General features: G+C 47.7%; 1 protein-coding gene across 1 annotated transcript in view; it reads right to left on the reverse strand.

The window, feature by feature from the left end:
* Positions 1-21,899, reverse strand: part of shank2a (SH3 and multiple ankyrin repeat domains 2a) — a 147,604-nt gene that overhangs the window by 12,009 nt on the left and 113,696 nt on the right. The window contains exons 16-24 of the mRNA XM_069719783.1: positions 21,511-21,635; positions 10,287-10,422; positions 9,211-9,291; positions 9,081-9,089; positions 6,810-6,833; positions 5,315-5,353; positions 4,644-4,756; positions 3,940-4,045; positions 540-3,027 (exon numbers count right to left, since the gene is read on the reverse strand). Of these exons, the coding sequence (XP_069575884.1) occupies positions 540-3,027; positions 3,940-4,045; positions 4,644-4,756; positions 5,315-5,353; positions 6,810-6,833; positions 9,081-9,089; positions 9,211-9,291; positions 10,287-10,422; positions 21,511-21,635 (3,121 nt within the window). The remainder of the gene's footprint in view (positions 1-539; positions 3,028-3,939; positions 4,046-4,643; positions 4,757-5,314; positions 5,354-6,809; positions 6,834-9,080; positions 9,090-9,210; positions 9,292-10,286; positions 10,423-21,510; positions 21,636-21,899) is intronic.

Genomic DNA, 21,899 nt, shown 5'->3' on the forward strand with positions numbered 1-21,899 from the left:
CACCGTACCGTATCCTGCAGCCGTGACCAAATATCATCACAACACATCATCCACATGGTCGAAACTCGTACACACACACACACACACACACACACACACACACACACACACACACACACACACACACACACACACACACACACACACACACACACACACACACACACACACACACACACACACACACACACAGCACAGTGACCACACTGATCAGAACCACCACCTGGTGCCAGAAATATCAGAAGCTTTGGGTTGTAATCAACAATCAAAACACAACTGATAACTGATCATAAACAAACCTGAAGTCTTAATCTGTAAGAGTTACAAAACAGAATCAGACACGAGACGCAGCAGCTTTACAGCTGAAGGGAAACACTGGTGTGTTCCAAGTGTAGAATATGACGACACAGAATGAAGTTATTACACATGTAAATATGACCGGGAGCATTCAGTAAAACATAATCAGAGATCTGAGACTGCAGAATATGGACACATCTTAATACCACAGAAGAAGAACGTGGAGGTCAGTGAGGACTCACCTGGTCCCGAAGCCCCCCCGGGTCCCGGTGGGGGAGTCCAGGCTATCTCCTGGCTTGGCCGGCCGCTCGCGGTTCATCTGCTGCAGGATGGAGCTGAGCTCGGTGATGACCGTGTTCTTGGTGTCCGGTGTGGAGGGGGGGCTGCGGAGCTCGGGGGGCTGGTCGCCCCACAGCTTGGAGGTCCTTTGGGTGGGAGTCCTAGGAGGTTCGGAGGAGGAGGGGGGCGGGGGAGGGGCCTGAGGCGGCGACCCGTAGGACTCGGGGGGCTCCTCGATGAGAGCGTCGTGATAAAGCGACGTTCTGCTGAGGACAGACTTGCCCTTGGGTTTGGGCGGCACCGGGGGGCGGTCCACCAGGAAGGCGTGGCCGTCCGCGGTAGCGTAGAGGCTCTCCAGAGCGCTGTCGCAGAAGCCGCCCTCCGATGACAGCGTGGAGATGCTGGACACGGTGCTGGTGGTCTCCATGTGCTGAGGATCCCCGCTACTGCGGCTGTCCACCTCCTCGATGCCCGAGTCGCCCACACCCGACTCTGGGTCAGGTGGAGGAGGGGCATATGAGGGGGGCATGCTGTTCGCCACCCGTTTGTGTGGATCGGTGACCGGTGGGGGGGCATGAGGGTGGTACGGGGGGAGGGGAGGTCCCCCGTTCCGTCTCTGTTGCTGAATCATCTCTGCGATGGCACTCGCTTGGTCATCAGGGATGTCAATACTGTTGGCGAACTCCAGCGGCGGGGGGAGGGGCTCCGAGAATTCAAAGTCCTCGTCGATGTCGACTGAGGCCAGTGGGGGAGGGGGGATGCGGAAGGGCAGTTTGACCGGTTCCTCCATGGACTCTCCTAAAGGAATGCTCCTCCTCCGGGTGGGCGGCTGGCTGACGGCCAGCGTCTGAGCGCTGAGCGGGTCGGGCTGGTTGGGGTCCTTCAGCTCCGACGGCTGGTTGCTGTCCTGCCCCTCCCCCTCCTGGTTGTTCAGCTTGTTACTGGCGTCGGTGCTCGTGTGGACCATCAACAGCCCGGCTGACTTGGCCGCGTCAAGATCCGCCGGTGCGCTCTTCCTCTCCTTGGCTGCCTGATGCTGCCGCTTCTCCCGCGCCCCGTCGGACTCATACTTCTGCTCCGTCATCTGCCTCCGGAGGCCGCCTCGGCCGGGCCGCCCCATGGTCGCCGTTGAGATCGCAGCAAAACTGGTCTCGATCCCAGAGCGTAGTTTGGTGTCGATAAACAGCGGCTGGTTGAGGTCTGGTTTGTGGCTTTGCTGAAGTGGCAGGGACTGTGCTTCGTGCTTGGAGGTCTGCTGAACCTGAGGAGGGTTTGGTGGCTGATTCTGAGGATGGTTCTGCTGCTCCTTCATGGCCCGGTCCCGAGCTGCCAGGGCCAGAGCGAGCGGAGAGTTCGGGTCCAAAGGTTTTCCAGTGACAGGATGGAGGTAGGTCCCGTTGGCCCGGTAGTGGCTCTTCGGAGGAGTTGACGGGAGACTAACGGGACTGTCCAGGTTGGGACACTGACCTGTTCTGGTGTTTAGAGGCTCCCGAACCACAGTGGGCTCAGGAGTGTTGAAGTCTGTCATATTGCCACTACCGCCCCCAACAGGGGGTCCGAGCTGTGTTGTCGGGGGACCCAATATCCTTCGAAGACGCTCGTCGCTACAGAACATGCCTTCATCGATGGACTTGGACTGGCGAAGACGAGGGGTCGGCGTGGGACCACTCAGGTCGTCGTCCCCGATGTCGATGGACTGGAAGGCGATGGAGTGCTTTTTTGCCTCCAGCCTCTTCTCCCGGTCCCGCACCGCGCCGGCGATAGCTGCTGCGAAGGGGTTGCCGAGCGAGAGGGGGTCGTCAGGACGCAGACCTCCACTTCCACCGACCGTGGGTGTGAGGGGGGGGTGTTCAGGGGTGGTGGGCTCTATCTCCATACTGCTACCCTGGCTGCTCTTGCCGCTGCTGCTGGTGGAGGGCTCCTTGACGATGATGGTGGGGATGGGGATGGAGGAGCACGTTCTTTCTACGGGTGTGGTTGGCATGGAAACCGGGCCCGAGGGGCTCGCTGGCATGTGACATGTTTTCTCCGGGCTGTCTTCAACGTTGGACTGCTTCACCAGCATTCCCTTCCGTCGAGCTGGTTTGGCCGGCACGTAGAGCGTCTTGTTGCCCACCTCGGAGTACGGGTTCTCGGGCACCGGCGTGCGCCCTCGAGTACGCGTGCTCTCGAAGTGCTCGGAGCTCTGGCGGAAGTAGCCGCGTCTTAACGTACCGGCATCGGTTCGGCTGATGGTGGTCACCGCGTTGGGGGAGTTGTGGGTGAAGCTGGGCCGCGTGGTGCCGTAGCTCTTCGGTGTCGGGCCGCCGGCCGAGTTGTAGCCGGGTGGCGATGGAGGTGAAATGGCCGGAGGAGGTGGGATGTCCTCCGAGGTGTCTGGCATGGAGAGGCTGCGGGAGAACTTGAGCAGCGGAGGAGTTAAGTATCCCTGTTTCTCATCCTCCGATGTACCTGAGAGAAACGGAGCAGAGAGATAAACGACATGAGGACGAGAGGAACCTTCCCGCACGGCTTCCTGGTTCTACAGGAAACGTGTTCCTGACCGTAGATCTTTTTAACCTTCACTTATCAAAGCAGGGAGCTCCTGAAGTTTGTGAGGACGGATAGAAAGCAGCTGCTGTTTTCTGCAACACATGTTCTGGTGAGCTCATCTCAGCATTTACCACCAAACTGAAATCTTGAAAATGGAAATTTGTACCAAAAAAAATGCAATTATATTCAGATTGCTGAGTTTAAATGTATTGAGAAGCCGTGCAGTAGTTACAGAGAGCTGTGGGCACTGAAAAGAGCTCTAAATATAAATAGAAAGTAACACCAGTTTCTTGTTGCTCAGAAATGTGGCGACATGTTGATATAAAAGCAGACTGGTGTGTCTGGAGGTCAGTAGATGGATGAGTGGGGATCACTTCACTTCTGTAAAATGTCCTTTCATTTGTAGTCACACAGTTCTCTAACTGTAGAAACAACCAGTAAAACCACTTCACTCTCAGAAGAAAACCTTTTCAAACCGGCCCATGTCGGTGTGTTGGATTGTTCTGTACCATCCGCCTGGTTCAGCACTGAGACTGAAGTTTCATCAGATGCTTAATGACCTCCAATATTACCACCTGAAAGCACACTTTGCTGACTGCATCATTCTAATTGATCTATAATTAGCTTTAATATCGCTGGAGCACACAGAGCGAGTCCTGTGAGCAATAATAGAATATTATGACAAGCTCACACACACACACACACACACACACACACACACACACACACACACACACACACACACACACACACACACACACACACACACACACACACACACACACACACACACACACACACACACACACACTTACTGTGTACACAACATACCTATGGACTTTTGTTTTCTCATAGTGCCCTTCTCAGGGATCCCCAGGAAGGCTCCTGGCACAGTGGGAGGAACCACTGCGACTCCCTGACGGTCATGATACATGGACTGAAAACCACAACGTTGTTAATGAGAAACCCAGAAAAAAAACACTTTTCATTATCAGCATTTAGTCTGCTATCTCTTTCAAAAATTCGAGAGGGCGATCAATAAGCTCAGAGTGTGACACTCTGAATACTTCATGAATGTTGTTGGTCCTCCTGCACTGTGCTGCGTTCAGGAACACTCTGGACTTATTGATCCTCCTGCTCCGTGTGCAGCACCGTGTTGCATTGATCCTCCTCCTGCTCCGTGTGCAGCACCGTGCTGCATTCAGGAACACTCTGGACTTATTGATTACCCTGCTCCGTGTGCAGCACCGTGTTGCGTTCAGGAACACTCTGGATTTATTGATCCTCCTGCTCCGTGTGCAGCACCGTGCTGCATTCAGGAACACTCTGGACTTATTGGTCCTCCTGCTCCGTGTGCAGCACCGTGTTGCATTCAGGAACACTCTGGACTTATTGGTCCTCCTGCGCCGTGTGCAGCACCGTGCTGCATTCAGGAACACTGAACTTATTGGTCCTCCTGTAACACTGCATTTAAACTTTATTTTAAATGTGTGTATGTATTAAAATTTTAACTAAATAGATTTTTGTCCTCTTACATTCATATCAGTGGGCGTGACCAAGCAGCGACTGGATGGGCGTGGCTTGATGGTGGCGATCTTCATGTCAACAGGTGAGGCCTTCTGGGCGTGCGTCATCTCTTCCACTTTGTCTGCAACACAAAGCGAGTTGTAACCCGTGAGCAACAAACTGGCGGAGGGGGTGGAGCTAAACTTACAAAGAGCCTTAAAAACAGTATCTGATGCGTCAAATGCAAGCTGGTCATTCACAGTCAGCCGGCATGTGTCTCCGCTGAGGTGCAGATGAAACTCAAACAGAAAACATCAAGACACTTTTTTTTTTTTTTTTTGGAGGGGGGGGGGGGGGGGGGGGGGACGACTGTGGTGAAATGTTGTCTAGCCTCCGAAGCCGTGCAAGCGCTTTCCAAAAAAACAGTCGACTCAGCAGCATCATCCAACTCTCGGGGTCGTTTCCTCGTTACATGTAAAACGTAAAGTCCGCCAAGCTTGCCGTTTTCTTTCTCTCTGTTTTGATGTTTTTTTAATGTGGGAAAGGTGTCAACGGCAAATTTGGTAGGACTGAACTTCCCTCTGGTGTGTGATGATGTCATCAGGTAACAATCCACCTAAAGCTACATGCTATCTGATCTGTCCTCTGACTGACAGCTCGTCTGGGATGAAGGAAGCTTCATGCATCAGGGGAGGATTACTTAGAGTGACTTGGAAAACAATCCTCTTCTTCTGCACATCTACACACAGAAGGGGGGGGCATCAATGACCTTAACTACAGTTACACACACACACACACACACACACACACACACACACACACACACACACACACACACACACACACACACACACACACACACACACACACACACACACACACAGACTCACACACACGAGCCTGCAATGACACGGGAGGAAAAAATTAAAATAAACATGACAGCAAACTGAACAAACGCGTGTTGTGTAATTCCTCTTTAGGGTTCTGTTGTTACGTTTGAAGCTGGAGATTCTTCCAGGAAGGAACTAATGCAGTGGTTCTTAACCTTATTGGAGGTACTGAACCCTGCGAGCTTCATCAGTGCATTCACCGAACCCTTCGTAATTGGAAAACTGACAAAGCTGACAAAAACGGCCGACATTGATAATGTGAACCGGGCTATACTGCGTGTCGTGCTGCGGTCAAGTGAGCCGTCAGCCGCTGATACTCAGTCAAGTGATCTGCCGCTTGAAAATGGATGTGGGTAATTCGTGGCATTCGCGCCTGAAAGGGGGTGGGGCTTATCTCCGTGCCTTATCTCCCTAAAAACAGTACCGTTTCCTTCATCCACCATTGAACTAACCACTAGTTCTGTTTTATACTTGTTGTGTTTGGGTTCATAATATTATCCGTAGTCGCACAACTGCGTCTGAATGACGGCCGCTTCCAGCGTCATTCGCGCTGCCCGACGGAAATTCGCGTCATTCGCAACCATTCACGTCTGTGCATTGACTTTACATGTAAACTACCTCTCAGTGTGTGTCTGCCGAACCCCTCGGCAGACACACACTGAGATCAAGTGAGCCGCCGCTTTAAAAATGAATGACCGTCTATTCCTTAAGGTGCGTTCACACCGAGCGCCCCGTTCGGTGTGAACGCAGCATACGTTTTAGCTTTCTCTGTGCTTTTTGGGCTATCCAAGCCACCGTACCGTTATGCTGCGAACGGGGCGCTCGGTGTGAACGCACCTTAAGGAATAGACGGTTATTAATTTTTAAAGCGGCGGCTCACTTGACCGCAATGTGTGTCTGCCGAACCCCTGAGAGTGAACCCCTGGGGTTCGATCGAACCCAGGTTAAGAACCACTGATCTAGTGTGACTCACTGCTGCAACATTAGCAGGTGAACTACTCCTTTAATCAATAAAAAGGTGAACTACTCACGGAGACGAGGTTTGTGTGTGTGTGTTAGTGGGTGAGTGTGTGTGTTTGTGTGTTAGTGTGAGTGTGTTTGTGTGTTAGTGTGTGTGTGTGTGTGTGTGTGTGTGTGTGTGTGTGTGTGTGTGTGTGTGTGTGTGTGTGTGTGTGTGTGTGTGTGTGTGTGTGTGTGTGTGTGTGTGTGTGTGTGTGTGTGTGTGTGTGTGAGTGTGTGAGGTGTGGGGGAAAGGGGAAGAGGGGAGGGGGTTAGCAGACTAAAACATGCCTCCAGACTACTCACCACCTTTCTTTTTCCTCAGAGTGGCTTTAGGGACGACACAGAAACACGTCTGAGTCACTCAGACAGGAAGTCGCTCTTCATTCTTTATGTCATTATGAAGGACTCAGATTCATTGACATACTGCGGCATCCCATAATTTACTTAGACACTGATGCATGTCAGACTTCACAACGCTACCAAGCAGCATCATCAGTGTGTTCGATCAGAGCTGAACATCATCTCTGAATGTTGATACAGGTTTATACATTAATATTTTCTACAATAAATAAATAACTTGAGACGTCAGAAACACGTCAATCAATCACAGGAAACAGTCGATATTCAATAGAAACAGATTATTTAGTATTATTTAGTATTAGTATTATTCTATGATACATGCCTTCATCTCCAGACTACTGCTTCAGCTCCACCTGAATCCATCAGTCCACTTCAAACTGGACAGAAGCTGCCAGACTTAACTAAAACCAGGGAAAGACCTCATCAGCTGTTTCAGCCTCTCAGTATGTTTCAGAACTGGTTTTAAGACTTCACAGCCTCTCTAACTCCTCTTCTGTCTGTCAGGCTGACACTCTCAAACCAACCTGTCCGTCAGTCATCCTGTTCCGGAGATGCATTTTAAAACGAAAGGTGACAAAGCGTTTTCAGTCATGGAAGGAGTTGCTGGAGGAAATCAGGTCTGCAGTCAGACATCTTTTAATCTCTTCTGAAAACAGACCTTTATCGGAGATCCTTTGCTGATTTCAGTTGATTTTAGAGATAAACTCCTGTTGCTTTTATACCCTGTTTTTGTTTTTAATTTGTTTAATATGATCATTGTGTTGTTAAAACTTGTTAGAATTCACTTGTTGTTTTGTTTTAATGGTTTATTTTATGTGAAGCACTTTGTAACTGAAGTTTAGAAATGTTCTATACAAATAAAGTTTATTATTATTATTATCATTATTATTATTATCTCTGAATGTTCTCAGACTGACATGTTTCATCTTATTCCTCATTGCTGTTGTATTCACCGTGTTCAGAGGAGAGTCCGTATGAACGGCGCCCTCTGGTGGTCATCTTCTATCAGCCTCCAGCTCACCAGTTGTGTGTTTGCTGACGTTTCCAGAAAGGTCAGAGGTCATGGAGGTTCATGTCTGGTTGGATGTTCAGCTGATATATTGCAGTTTCAGTCACGTAGAGTTTGTCTTCATAACTTAGATAACAGCCGACGTCAGAGGAACACGATCTTCTTTTCTCTCTGTGTCTTTGTGTTTCCTGTTAGCTTGATAAACTGTTAGCCTCGGTGGCTTCTAGACACTGTCCATGTTGCCGTTGCCTAGCAACGGTGTGTTTAACTACTTGAACGCCGATCATACGGTGCACACGACATCCACTTGAACGCAGCATGTGAAGTTAGTAGCGGTTAGCTGCTCTGCTTAATTCTTATTGCCAGCAGCTAATCATTGCGCTTCTTTTAACTACTTTATTAATACTCCCACAGCTGTTTACCAGCTAGCTACTTTAGCTTAGCAGTTAGCAATGCTTCCCTCTCTCCTGCTCCGTGTCGTACGTTTACTTACTTCTCCTGTAATAATGACAATACAACTATTAAATGTAGTTGATTGGTCATGTGGAGGTTGTTAGCAGTGGTGAAGGTGACTGGGAACAGTTCAGCCTTTCTAAAGATTTGAGTTTGTAGTTTAATATCAGACGATATAAACGCTATCATCTCATTCTATACATATAAATGTGTCTTAAACATTTCATACAGTGCCCAGATTGAGTCCTGCTGAGAGGAGAACCAACAGACTCCTCCCCTTCCCGACTCCTCCCCTTCCTGTCCACCTGACTCCTCCCCTTCCTGACCTCCTGACTGACTTCTTTATTAAAACTCTGTTCGGCTGCTGGACCTCAAAGTAAAACTGTTCAACTAACAGTGTGGTAGTGAAGTTACCATGGCAAACACAGCTGCCACGAAATCCACCAGGACGTAAATATGAAGGATTACAGCGTAAACACTTCACTGCAATAAAACAGGAAGGAAGCAGAGCTGACTGTCGCTGACTGTCCTGTCTGTCATAAGGTGTTAGGACGACTCAGCATTTTAATGCTAACAAATAAGACCAACAAACAGGACAGCGATATGTTCCAGTTATCAGCAGCGACAGCAGAGATGAAGCAGGATGAAGAAACAACTGTTTCATATTTATGAAATGATGTAAAAGCAGATTTGATGAATAAAAAGCTTCATTCAGCCGCTGAGCTGCAGGTGTTACTGCAGTTACTGCTTACCTTTATCCACTGCAGACAGATCAGCCAATCGGAGAGGAACAGAAGAAGAAGAGAGGTGAAGTTAGACTTCTTGCTGCTCTCTGGAGTAAACAAACAAACAAACAAACAAACAAACAGAGTGGTGTCTCACCGAGTTCCTCCAGCTCAGATGTCATGGACTTGGAGCGCATGGACAGGGCGGTGGTGGGCGCTCTCTTTGGAGGGGGAGGAGCTGAGGAGGAGTCACATGTTAAAACAATCGATCACTGGATGTAAAACTCTGATTAATAACTGATTCATTGTTTCACCCCAATTTCTTTCCTTTTATTTTAAATAAATGTTTTTAAGTATTGAAGACACTTGATGACTCTGATGGAGGACATCCCATCATGCACTGGGCTGCTCTGTTCATTTCAGGTTGAGCTGATTTAACTACTTGATGCTGTTGGTTGGTTTAATCTGCAATAATGCATCTTATTATTTAATTTAAATCATGTTTGTAGTGAAAAACACAAAGCTTTAAAAACTCCTGTTTTCAGCTTTTTAAATTTTTTTTTCCAGTGAATCTAAAAGGAACATTTTATCCTTCATTTAAAAAAAACATCAAATTCAAAATCAACAGATTATAAACAGTACATTTTCACTGCACAGGAAAAGTTGTTCTTTTAAAAAGAACTCCGACATGTAGTTTAGTGAAAATAATAATTGTGGATGATTGATTTACAAAGATCTTCTGCGGTTCGCCTCGGCCGACTTCTCAGCAAACGTGAACTTCATTTTCTTTGTTTGCGCTGTGATTGTGGAGGAACTCACGTTTCCTCTGAGGCATGTTATTACGTAACACGCCATCGCATGTTATTACGTAACACGCCATCGCTCACATGCTGGTGTCTGAATGAAGGAGCGACAACTGTTAGCAGAAGGACGTTCACTCTGGAAGCAGCAGCTCCTCATCATCACGCCTCATCTTCTAACCCACATATGACCATCCGTGTTCACGTGTTCTTTAGTGTATGAGCGTCTGTGTTCATGTGTTCTTTAGTGTATGACATCCGTGTTCACGTGTTCTTTAGCGTATGACCGTCTGTGTTCATGTGTTCTTTAGTGTATGACATCCGTGTTCACGTGTTCTTTAGTGTATGACATCCGTGTTCACGTGTTCTTTTAGTGTATGACCGCCCATGTTCACATGTTCTTTAGTGTAGCGCCCTCTTCAGGTTGTCGTACCTTTCTTGCGCGCCGTGTCGTCGGGGTCCAGATTCCGGCTCACCGTCACCACCTTGATCAGCAGCCGGTTTCCTCCCTGGCGGATCATGTTGACCACCTGTCTGTGGCCCACCTTCACCACGTTCTCCTGGTTCACCTGCAGCGCACACACACACACACACACACACACACACACACACACACACACACACACACACACACACACACACACACACACACACACACACACACAGTTCAGGGGGGGGGGGGGGGGGGGGGGGGGGGGGGGGGGGGGGGGGGGGGGGGGGGGGGGGGGGGGGGGGGGGGGGGGGGGGGGGGGGGGGGGGGGGGGGGGGGGAGAGACAGTTAGTACCAGCCTGACTGGTTGTGTATTTAATAACTGAACATCATCCACCAGATGACTCTAACAGGGCGATGTTCTTCCTGTGATTCATCCTAAAGACAAAGTCTGTGAACACTGAGAGGACTTTAAAACAGCCTCAGATATTCAGATAGGACTGGCCCCCCCCCCGTCAATGTTTATAATCTCATCACAGCTAGTCCAGTTTAATATGAGCAGTTTTACCGCTGCTATCCTCTTCCTCCTCCTCCTTTTCCTCCTCTTCCTCCTCTTCCATACAAATAGAGGAGGCAGGGTCAGAGGAGGTGATGACAGAGAGGACGGATGGGAGGAAGAACGATGAGAGGAAGGGGAGGAAGAGGAAGAGGAGGAACAGCGAGAGGAAGAGGAGGAGCCAAAGTTCAGTTTCCTTCTTTGTTTTTTAATCAAACAAACTCAGGGGATGAACATTTCGGTAATTAGAGAGAAACTCTCTAACAGCTGTTTGAGCCTGACCTCATGTTCCCCACACACACACACACACACACACACACACACACACACACACACACACACACACACACACACACACACACACACACACACACACACACACACACACACACACACACACACACACACACACACACACAGAGATCTGAATCTGGAGAGTTTCAGTCCGAGTTTCTTAAAGATGACGACATGGAGAGAAAACACAAGAAAAAGAACGAAAGAAAATACCAGAGAAAACGCGAGAATTTTTTTTTGTTGAGAAAACACGAAAGAAAATACGGAAAAAATACGCACATTGTAACATTTTACAAACTGTGCTTAACTACACGACTTGTTAAAACAAAGACTTTAACATTAACCCACAGACCAGGACTGGTAGTCAGATCCGGTACTTAGACCCTCAGACCTGGCCCACTACTCAGACCTGGTACTCAGACCCGGTACTTAGACCCTCAGACCCCGGCCCGGTACTCAGACCTGGTACTCAGACCCGGTACTTAGACCCTCAGACCCCGGCCCGGTACTCAGACCCGGCCCAGTACTGTTGAGACTGCTGAGTCTCTGCTGAGCTTCACTCCTAAAAGCTGCATTATCACTGTGTACACAGCGAGGAGCAACATTCTCCTGGTTGCTAAGCGACAGTTGCCGTGTGATACCGCTGGAGGTGGGAACGGTGCTGAGAGTGTTATCAGAGGTTTGGATCGTACCACTCGCCATGAAGAGGGGAGTTCATCCGCTCATGTTTTCTTTTTATCAATGAACTGGTTCAGCAGCTCTCAGCTGGTTTCCCTCCTCCCCTCCTCTCCTCTCCTCTCCTCTCCTCTCCTCTCCTCTCCTCTCCTCTCCTCTCCTCTCCTCTCCTCTCCTCTCCTCCCCTCCTCTCCTCTCCTCTCCTCTCCTCTCCTCTCCTCTCCTCTCCTCTCCTCTCCTCTCCTCTCCTCTCCTCTCTGCAGCCATCATAATGACCTCGTCTCATGTTTGCTGGTTATATAAATAACACGGTGCTCTGCGAGGCTTCGGCACGTTGCAGCTATAAATAAATTATTTAGAGGAAACGATGCGTTATTTTCAGAGCATCATGTGACTTCTCTGCGTGTGCTGTGAGGTTCGGATCAGTACGTGATGATGATGATGATGATGGAGGCCTTTCTTCATTATGCAGTTCAATGACATTCTCCCACTACGCTCTGGTGTTACCATGACAACTAAGATCAACACACAACGTCAGACCAACCTCACATCATTCATCCGTCATGAAGCAGAGCGAAGAACAAATATAAGGTCAAAGTTCAGCAGAGATGAAGAAGCATGTATGAAGTTGCACGTCAGATATTAATATTAATATAAAAGTCCACATAGACACACGTTAAACAATATCTGGAACTCATTACATCTGTTCATGGAGAGTTCAGAGGAAACCAGCAAAATAAAAACCACAACTGATCTCAGATGAAGCTCTGAGCTCCTGTTACAACAGGAAGTCCTGGTACATCAGGAAGTCCTGGTACAAGAGAAAGTCCTGGTACAACACAGGAAGTCCTGGTACAAGAGGAAGTCCTGGTACAACACAGGAAGTCCTGGTACAACTACTCACGAGGACGCTCCAAGACGCACAAAGATGCACAAGGTTGCATAAAGACGCAGACCAGACCTGTAGGAGGCGATGAAAGATTGATGCTCCGCCCCTGAATCATGCATGCTAATGGATGTGTTCTGCTAATGTACAGCACACGCTAACGGCACACGTGCAGCTGGGCAGACACGGAAACAGATGTTTAAAACATACACACACACTGTTCGGTAATTCTTTTGTCTTTCTGTTTCTGCCTCTTCAGTCTCTGAGCTGAGAATCAATCAGCCACCATCTTTAATCTTTAAGAGCATCCACTTAACAAAACGTGATTTAAAGGAGACAGAAATAAGAAAAAGAGAGAAACTTCAGCCTGATGACACTTGATGACTCTCAGAAAGAACAGAAGAACACCTGGATGTTACACTATATATGGGCACAGTAGGAAGTACACAGGTAACTAAAAACTGACCCAACCTCTGAAACCACAGCAACCATGACGATCGGTCACTATCAAAGGAATCACATGCACTGTCATGACCTCCTTCAACTTTGATTGGCTGCTTCTGATGACTGAACAACAGTCGGATGAAGTTACCACAGTATAAAGGTAGGAGAGATGACAGTGGAGCAGGAGGAGGCAGAGCTTATAACAAGGATGGTTACACTGAACAGGATTGAGGACCACTAGGGGCCGTCTCCATAGACTCTATGTGTAGTACCGCTGAGGACCACTAGGGGCTGTCTCCATAGACTCTATGTGTAGTACCGCTGAGGACCACTAGGGGCTGTCTCCATAGACTCCATCTGTAGTACCACTGAGGACCACTAGGGGCTGTCTCCATAGACTCCATCTGTAGTACCACTGAGGACCACTAGGGGCTGTCTCCATAGACTCTACCACTGAGGACCACTAGGGACTGTCTCTGTGTCGTTAGATAAACTGCCTCCTTCTGATCAGTGTTTCCTTCTGGAAATAATTAATCATTCATTACATATTAAGACTCCAACACTGATAATTTTCAGCACTTCCTGCTTCAACAAACCAAGATGGCGTCTGCTGTGTTAGCTTGCTGCTCAGTCTCTCAGCTGCCTGTTCAACTCTCGGTTGAAGAATATAATCTTGATGGCTTTTATCCTGTGAATGACAGTTAATATCTCTGTGTGTGAAACAGGGTAATTTAGTTGTGATCGCGTGACATCACTCTGACACCACAGTAGAAACCTGCTTCAGCAGCTGACGGTCATCTTGTGGGACTGTAAGAAGGGGATTGCCTACTAGAGCCAGAGAGGTTACCACGGCAACCGCATCATCGCTCCGTAATGACGACTGCAGGAAAAGGTAAACGACGAGCAGCGTGTTGTCAGAGATTGTGATCTTCAGACATGAAGGAGTGAAGCAGACGTTCAGACTTTATTTAGAGGAAGACATGTTTTAATGATGACTGTTCACTCACATGTTTAATCACCTGTTTGATTTTAACCTAACGAGCAACAAGCTGCAACCAGCAGCATGACATGCCATCATGATATCATCTCAGTTCACTGACCACAACCAACATACAGCAGCAGCCCGTCAGGAAACAGAAGTTTATCTGCAGATCACGTGTGATAAACATGTGATAAACATGTGTAGCTCTACATCCATCATAGTTACACCGTAAACAGGCGTGTTGTGAACTGAAGCTGAAGGAGCATCAGACATTTCTGGTTTAAATATGAACGGAGCAGCCTCCTCTGATCACTGAGGTTGCTGAGCTCCAACTGAAGCTGCAGGTTGAGGTCAGAATAAATAGGAATCGGTCGGTGCAGCGACTCATTAAACATCAGAAGCTCTTCTCTGCTAACTAGCTTACTAGCTAGTGGCCGTGCAGCTGTGAACACGTCAGACTCGTTGACGTCCTCTGATGCGTGTTGTAAATCAGTGGATTAAAGGAGTCAACGGAGACATTTGAGATAAAACAGAGGAAGGTGAAGAGGCAGCAAGGAAGAGCTGCAGACTCGCATCCAGTCTGATGCTCCGTTTACCAGAAACACTGAACAAACCAACCGTATAAGAACAGCTTGAAATAAACGGAGTGCTTTTCGTCTGACGGTCTGAACAGCAGCTGCGATGTGATGTGGACACACGAGAATATGACGGACTGGAACAACAACGCACCACGTTTCAAAGAGCAACAACACATCATATTTCAGAGAGCAAAAATGCATCACGTTTCAGAGAGCAACTTGTTTCAGAGAGCAACACGTTTAAGAGAGCAAAAAAGCATCATGTTTCAAAGAGCAACAACGCATCACGTGTCAGAGAGCAACATCTTTGAGAGAGCAACACGTTTAAGAGAGCAACAAAGCATAATGTTCACGTTTCAGAGAGAAACACGTTTCAGAGAGCAACAACGCTTCACATTTCAGAGAGCAAGTACGCATCACGTTTCAGACAGCAACACGTTTCAGAGAGCAAAACAGCACACGTTTCAGAGAGCAACACGTTTCTGAGAGAAACACGTTTCAGAGAGCATCACGTTTCAGAGAGCAACACGTTTCAGAGAGCAAAACCGCATCACATTTCAGAGAGCAACACGTTTCAGAGAGCAACACGTTTCAGAGAGCATCACGTTTCAGAGAGCAACACATTTCAGGAAGCAAAACCACATCACGTTTCAGAGAGCAACACGTTTCAGAGAATAACACGTTTCAGAGAGAAACACGTTTCAGAGAGCATCACGTTTAAGAGAGCAACACATTTCAGAGAGCAACAACGCATCACGTTTCAGAGAGCAACATGTTTCAGAGAGCAACACGTTTCAGAGAGAAACAAAGCATCATGTTTCAAAGAGCAACAATGCATCACGTTTCAGAGAGCAACACCGCATCACGTTTCAGAGAGCAACAACGCAGCACGTTTCAGAGAGCATCACGTTTCAGAGAGCATCACGTTTCAGAGAGCAACAACACAGCACGTTTCAGAGAGCAACTGCGCATCACGTTTCAGAGAGTAACAGGTTTCAGAGAGCAACAACGCATCACGTTTCAGAGTGAAACACGTTTCAGAGAGCATCACGTTTAAGAGAGCAACACATTTCAGAGAGCAACACGGCATCACCTTTCAGAGAGCAACAACGAATCACGTTTCAGAGAGCAACATGTTTCAGAGAGCAACACGTTTAAGAGAGCAACAAAGCATCACGTTCAAGTTTCAGAGAGTGACACGTTTCAGTGAGCAACATGTTTCAGAGCGAAACACCGCATCACATTTCAGAGAGCAACAACGCATCACGGTTCAGAGAGCAACACGTTTCAGGGAGCAAAACCACCACGTTTCAGAGAGCAACACGTTTCAGAGAACAACACGTTGCAGAGAACAACACGTTTAAGAGAGCAACAAAGCATCACATTTCAGAGCGCAAGAACGCATTACATTTCAGAGAGCAACAACGCATCACGTTTCAGAGAGCAACATTTCAGAGAGCAACACATCACGTTTCAGAGAGCAACGCACACGTTTCAGAGAGCAACAACGCATCACGTTTCAGAGAGAACGCATCACGTTTCAGAGAGCAACACGTTTCAGAGAGCAACACCGCATCACGTTTCAGAGAGCAACACGTTTCAGAGAACAACACGTTTCAGAGAACAACACGTTTCAGAGAGCATCACGTTTCAGAGAGCAACACCTTTCAGAGAGAAAAACCGAATCACGTTTAAGAGAGCAACACCTTTCAGAGAGCAACACATTTCAGACAGCATCACGTTTCAGAGAGCAACACGTTTCAGAGAGCAAAACGGCGCCACGTTTCAGAGAGCAAGACCGCATCACATTTCAGAGAGCAACACGTTTCAGTGAGCAACACCGCATCACGTTTCAGAGAGCAACAACGCATCACGTTTCAGAGAATGATACGTTTCAGAGAACAACATGTTTCAGAGAGCAAAACGACATCACGTTTCAGAGAGCAACAACGCATTACGTTTCAAAGAGCAACAACGCATCATGTTTCAGAGAGCAACATCGCATCACATTTCAGAGAGCAACATCGCATCACGTTTCAGAGAGCAACACCGCATCACGTTTCAGAGAGCAACAATGCATCACGTTTCAGAGAGCAACACCGCATCACGTTTCAGAGAGCAACACGTTTCAGAGAGCAACACGTTTCAGAGAGCAACACTGCATCACGTTTCAGAGAGCAACAACGCATCAGGTTTCAGAGAATAACACGTTTCAGAGAGCAACACGTTTCAGAGAGCAAAACGACATCACGTTTCAGAGAGAAACAACGCATTACGTTCCAAAGAGAAACAACGCATCATGTTTCAGAGAGCAACAAAGCAACCACGTTTCAAAGAGCAACAACGCATCACGTTTCAGAGAGCAAAACCGCACCATGTTTCAGAGAGCAACATGTTTCAGAGAGCAACACGTTTCACGTTTCAGAGAGAGCAACACGTTTCAGAGATCACATCACGTTTCAGAGAGCAACAACGCATCACGTTTCAGAGAGCATCACGTTTCAGAGAGCAACACATTTCAGAGAGCAACACGTTTCAGAGCAACAGAGCATCACGTTTCAGAGAGCAACAACGAATCACGTTTCAGAGAGCAGCATGTTTCAGAGAGCATCACGTTTCAGAGAGCAACAAAGCATCACGTTCACATTTCAGAGAGCAACGTTTCAGTGAGCAACATGTTTCAGAGAGCAACACTGCATTACGTTTCAGAGAGCAACAACGCATCACGTTTCAGAGAGCAACACGTTTCAGAGAGCAAAACCACCATCACGTTTTTCAGAGAGCAACGGTTCAGAGAGTTTCAGAGAACAACACGTTGCAGAGAACAACACGTTTAAGAGAGCAACAAAGCATCACGTTCACGTTTTAGAGAGCGACACGTTTCAGAGAGCAACAACGTGTCACGTTTCAGAGAGCAACAACGCTTCACATTTCAGAGCGCAAGAACGCATTACATTTCAGAGAGCAACACGTTTCAGAGAACAACACGTTTCAGAGAACAACACGTTTCAGAGAGAATCACGTTTCAGAGAGCAACACCTTTCAGAGAGAAAAACCGAATCACGTTTAAGAGAGCAACACCTTTCAGAGAGCAACATATTTCAGACAGCATCATGTTTCAGAGAGCAACACGTTTCAGAGAGCAAAACGGCATCACGTTTCAGAGAGCAACACCGCATCACGATTTCAGAGAGCAACACCGCATCACGTTTCAGAGAGCAACACCGCATCACGTTTCAGAGAGCAACAACGCATCACGTTTCAGAGAACACCGCATCACGTTTCAGAGAGCAACACCCATCACGTTTCAGAGAGCAACAACGACATCACGTTTCAGAGAGCAACACGTTTCAGAGAGCAACAACGCATCATGTTTCAGAGAGCAACACCGCATCACGTTTCAGAGAGCAAAACTGCATCATGTTTCAGAGAGCAACAACGCATCACGTTTCAGAGAGCAACAACGCATCACGTTTCAGAGAGCAACACCGCATCACGTTTCAGAGAGCAACAACGCATCACGTTTCAGAGAGCAACACGTTTCACAGAGCAACACGTTTCAGAGAGCAACAACGACATCACGTTTCAGAGAGAAACAACGCATCACGTTTCAGAGAGCAACAACGCATCATGTTTCAGAGAGCAACAAAGCAACCACGTTTCAAAGAGCAACAACGCATCACGTTTCAGAGAGCAAAACCGCACCATGTTTCAGAGAGCAACATGTTTCAGAGAGCAACACGTTTCAAAGAGCAACAATGCATCACGTTTCAGAGAGCAACACCGCATCACGTTTCAGAGAGCAACAACGCAGCACGTTTCAGAGAGCATCACGTTTCAGAGAGCATCACGTTTCAGAGAGCAACAACGCAGCACGTTTCAGAGAGCAACAACATCACGTTTCAGAGATAACACGTTTCAGAGAGCAACAACGCATCACGTTTCAGAGTGAAACACGTTTCAGAGAGCAACAGAGAGCAACACATTTCAGAGAGCAACACCGCATCACCTTTCAGAGAGCAACAACGAATCACGTTTCAGAGAGCAACACCGCATCACGTTTCAGAGAGCAACAGCATCACGCATCACGTTTCAGAGAGCAACACGTTTCAGAGAGCATCATGTTTCAGAGAGCAACACCACATCACATTTCAGAGAGCAACAACGCATCACGTTTCAGAGAGCAACACGTTTCAGAGAGCAACAGCAACAACGCATCACGTTTCAGAGAGCACCACGTTTCAGAGAGCAACACGCATCACGTTTCAGAGAGTTGCATCACGCATCACGTTTCAGAGAGCAACAAAGCATCACGTTTCGCATCACGTTTCAGAGAGCAACAACAGAGAGCATCACGTTTCAGAGAGCAACAACGCATCACGTTTCAGAGAGCAACAACGCATCACGTTTCAGAGCAACAGCAACAGCAACACGCATCACGTTTCAGAGAACAACACGTTTCAGAGAGCAACACGCAGAGAGAATCACGTTTCAGAGAGCAACACGTTTCAGATAGCATCATGGCATCACGTTTCAGAGAGCAACCGAGAAATGTTTCAGAGAGCAACACCTGGCATCACGTTTCAGAGAGCAACACGTTTCAGAGAGCAACACCGCATCACGTTTCAGAGAGCAACACGTTTCAGAGAGCAACACCGCATCACGTTTCAGAGAGCAACACCGCATCACGTTTCAGAGAGCAACACGTTTCAGAGAGCAACACCGCATCACGTTTCAGAGAGCAACAACGCATCACGTTTCAGAGAGCAACAGCATCACGTTTCAGAGAGCACCGCATCACGTTTCAGAGAGCAACACGTTTCAGAGAGCATCACGTTTCAGAGAGCAACAACGCATCACGTTTCAGAGAGCAACAACGCATCACGTTTCAGAGAGCAACACGTTTCAGAGAGCAACACCGCATCACGTTTCAGAGAGCAACACCGCATCACGTTTCAGAGAGCAACACGTTTCCGACAGCAACAACGCATCACGTTTTAGAAAGCATCACCGCATCACGTTTCAGAGAGCAACACCAAATCAAGTTTCAGAGAGCATCAGCGCATCACGTTTCAGAGAGCAACACGTTTCAGAGAGCAACACCGCATCACGTTTCAGAGAGCAACAACGCATCACGTTTCAGAGAGCAACAACGCATCACGTTTCAGAGAGCAACACCGCATCACGTTTCAGAGAGCAACAACGCATCACGTTTCAGACAACACAGCAACACGTTTCAGAGAGCAACACGTTTCAGAAAACAACACCGAATCACGTTTCAGAGAGCAACACCGCATCACGTTTCAGAGAGCAACACCGAATAATGATTCAGAGAGCAACACATTTCAGAGAGCAACACGTTTCAGAGAGCAACACGTTTCAGAAAGCAACACCGAATCACGTTTCAGAGAGCAACACGTTTCAGAGAGCAACACCGCATCACGTTTCAGAGAGCAACACGTTTCCGACAGCAACAACGCATCACGTTTCCGAGAGCAACACATTTCAGAGAGCAATACGTTTCAGAGAGCAACACATTTCAGAGAGCAACACCACATGACATTTCAGAGAGCACCAACGCATCACGTTTCAGAAAGCAACACCGAATAATGTTTCAGAGAGCAACACCGAATCACATTTCAGAGAGCAACAACGCATCACGTTTCACAGAGCAACACGTTTCAGAGAGCAACACCGCATCACATTTCAGAGAGCAACAACGTATCACGTTTCAGAGAGCAACAACGCATCACATTTCAGGGAGCAAAAATGCAGCACGTTTCAGAGAGCAACAACGCAGCACGTTTAAAAGAGCAACAACCCAGGACGTATAAAAGAGGAACAACGTATCACGTTTCAGAGAGCAACACGTTTCAGAGAGCAAAATGCATCACGTTTCAGAGAGCAACACGATTCAGAGAGCAACACGTTTCAGAGAGCAACACGTTTCAGAGAGCAACACCGAATCACGTTTCAGAGAGCAACACCGCATCATGTTTCAGAGAGCACCAACGTATCACGTTTCAGAGAGTAACACGTTTCAGAGAGCAACAACGCATCACGTTTCAGAGAACAACAATGCATCACGTTTCAGAGAGCAACAACGCATCACGTTCCAGTGAACAACAATGCATCACGTTTCAGAGAGGAACACAGCATCACGTTTCAGAGAGCAACAACGCATCACGTTTCCGTCAGAAAGCATCACGTTTCAGAGAGCAACATGTTTCAGAGAGCAACAACGCTTCACGTTCCTGCATCACGTCTAATGAACCTGACGAGTGAACTTACAGACACACAAATCAAACCACTTCATCTCCAACACACATCTACACACACCAGCATTATTACACACAACATATGTGTGGCTCACTGCTCAGCACTGAAACACACACTTCTCCTCGAAGGCTCCTCATCAACACATCTCACAGCTTTTATTTTGGCAGTCAAGGATTCGTCTTCGGCTGCGATGAAAATGAATGGGAGCCAGAATCATCCTGTCAGATATAGTTTCCAACATCATTAAACTGTAAAGAACTTCGACTCACACCGGAGTTACAGGAAGAGTCTGAGTTCAGATGTTCTACTTTACCTGGAAAAACATATTATTCTGCAATGAGCTCCTGAACGCAGCACAGAGAAGTTCATCTGGATTCAAACAGTCAGCGTCCGACATGACAAACACCAAGAGAGCAAAACCAAGACACACATCAACTAGAGATCTGTCTTTGAAATATTCCAGAGACCTCAGTTGTCATTATTCTGCAGCTCCTGGATCACTCACAGAAAAGCTTTCAGAAAAGGTTTCCTACCTCGATGAGGAAGTCGCCTGTACGCAGCCCCGCCTGCCATGCTACTCCTCCCTCGTCCACCGACTCCAGGTACTGCAGCGCAGGGAACGCAGGTGTGGGGGTGAACTCCTCGATGGGCGTGTCCGCTGGGACAGGTGGAGCAGAGACACAGAGACAGAGAGACAGAGAGACAGAGAGACAGAGACACAGAGACAGAGACAGACAGACAGAGAGACAGTGAGACAGAGACACAGAGAGAGACACACACAGAGAAACAGAGACACAGAGACAGACAGACATACAGAGAGACAGTGAGACAGAGAGACAGAGACAGAGAGAGAAACATGTGGAGCAGATGTCAGGTTAAGAGATTCAACATTTAGCTGATAACATGACAGACTGTAAAATCA

This window comes from Brachyistius frenatus, unplaced genomic scaffold (assembly GCF_029030835.1).
Source record: "Brachyistius frenatus isolate BFR_SWC_R1_liver_20210118 unplaced genomic scaffold, ASM2903083v1 Contig_224, whole genome shotgun sequence".
NCBI lineage: Eukaryota > Metazoa > Chordata > Actinopteri > Embiotocidae > Brachyistius > Brachyistius frenatus.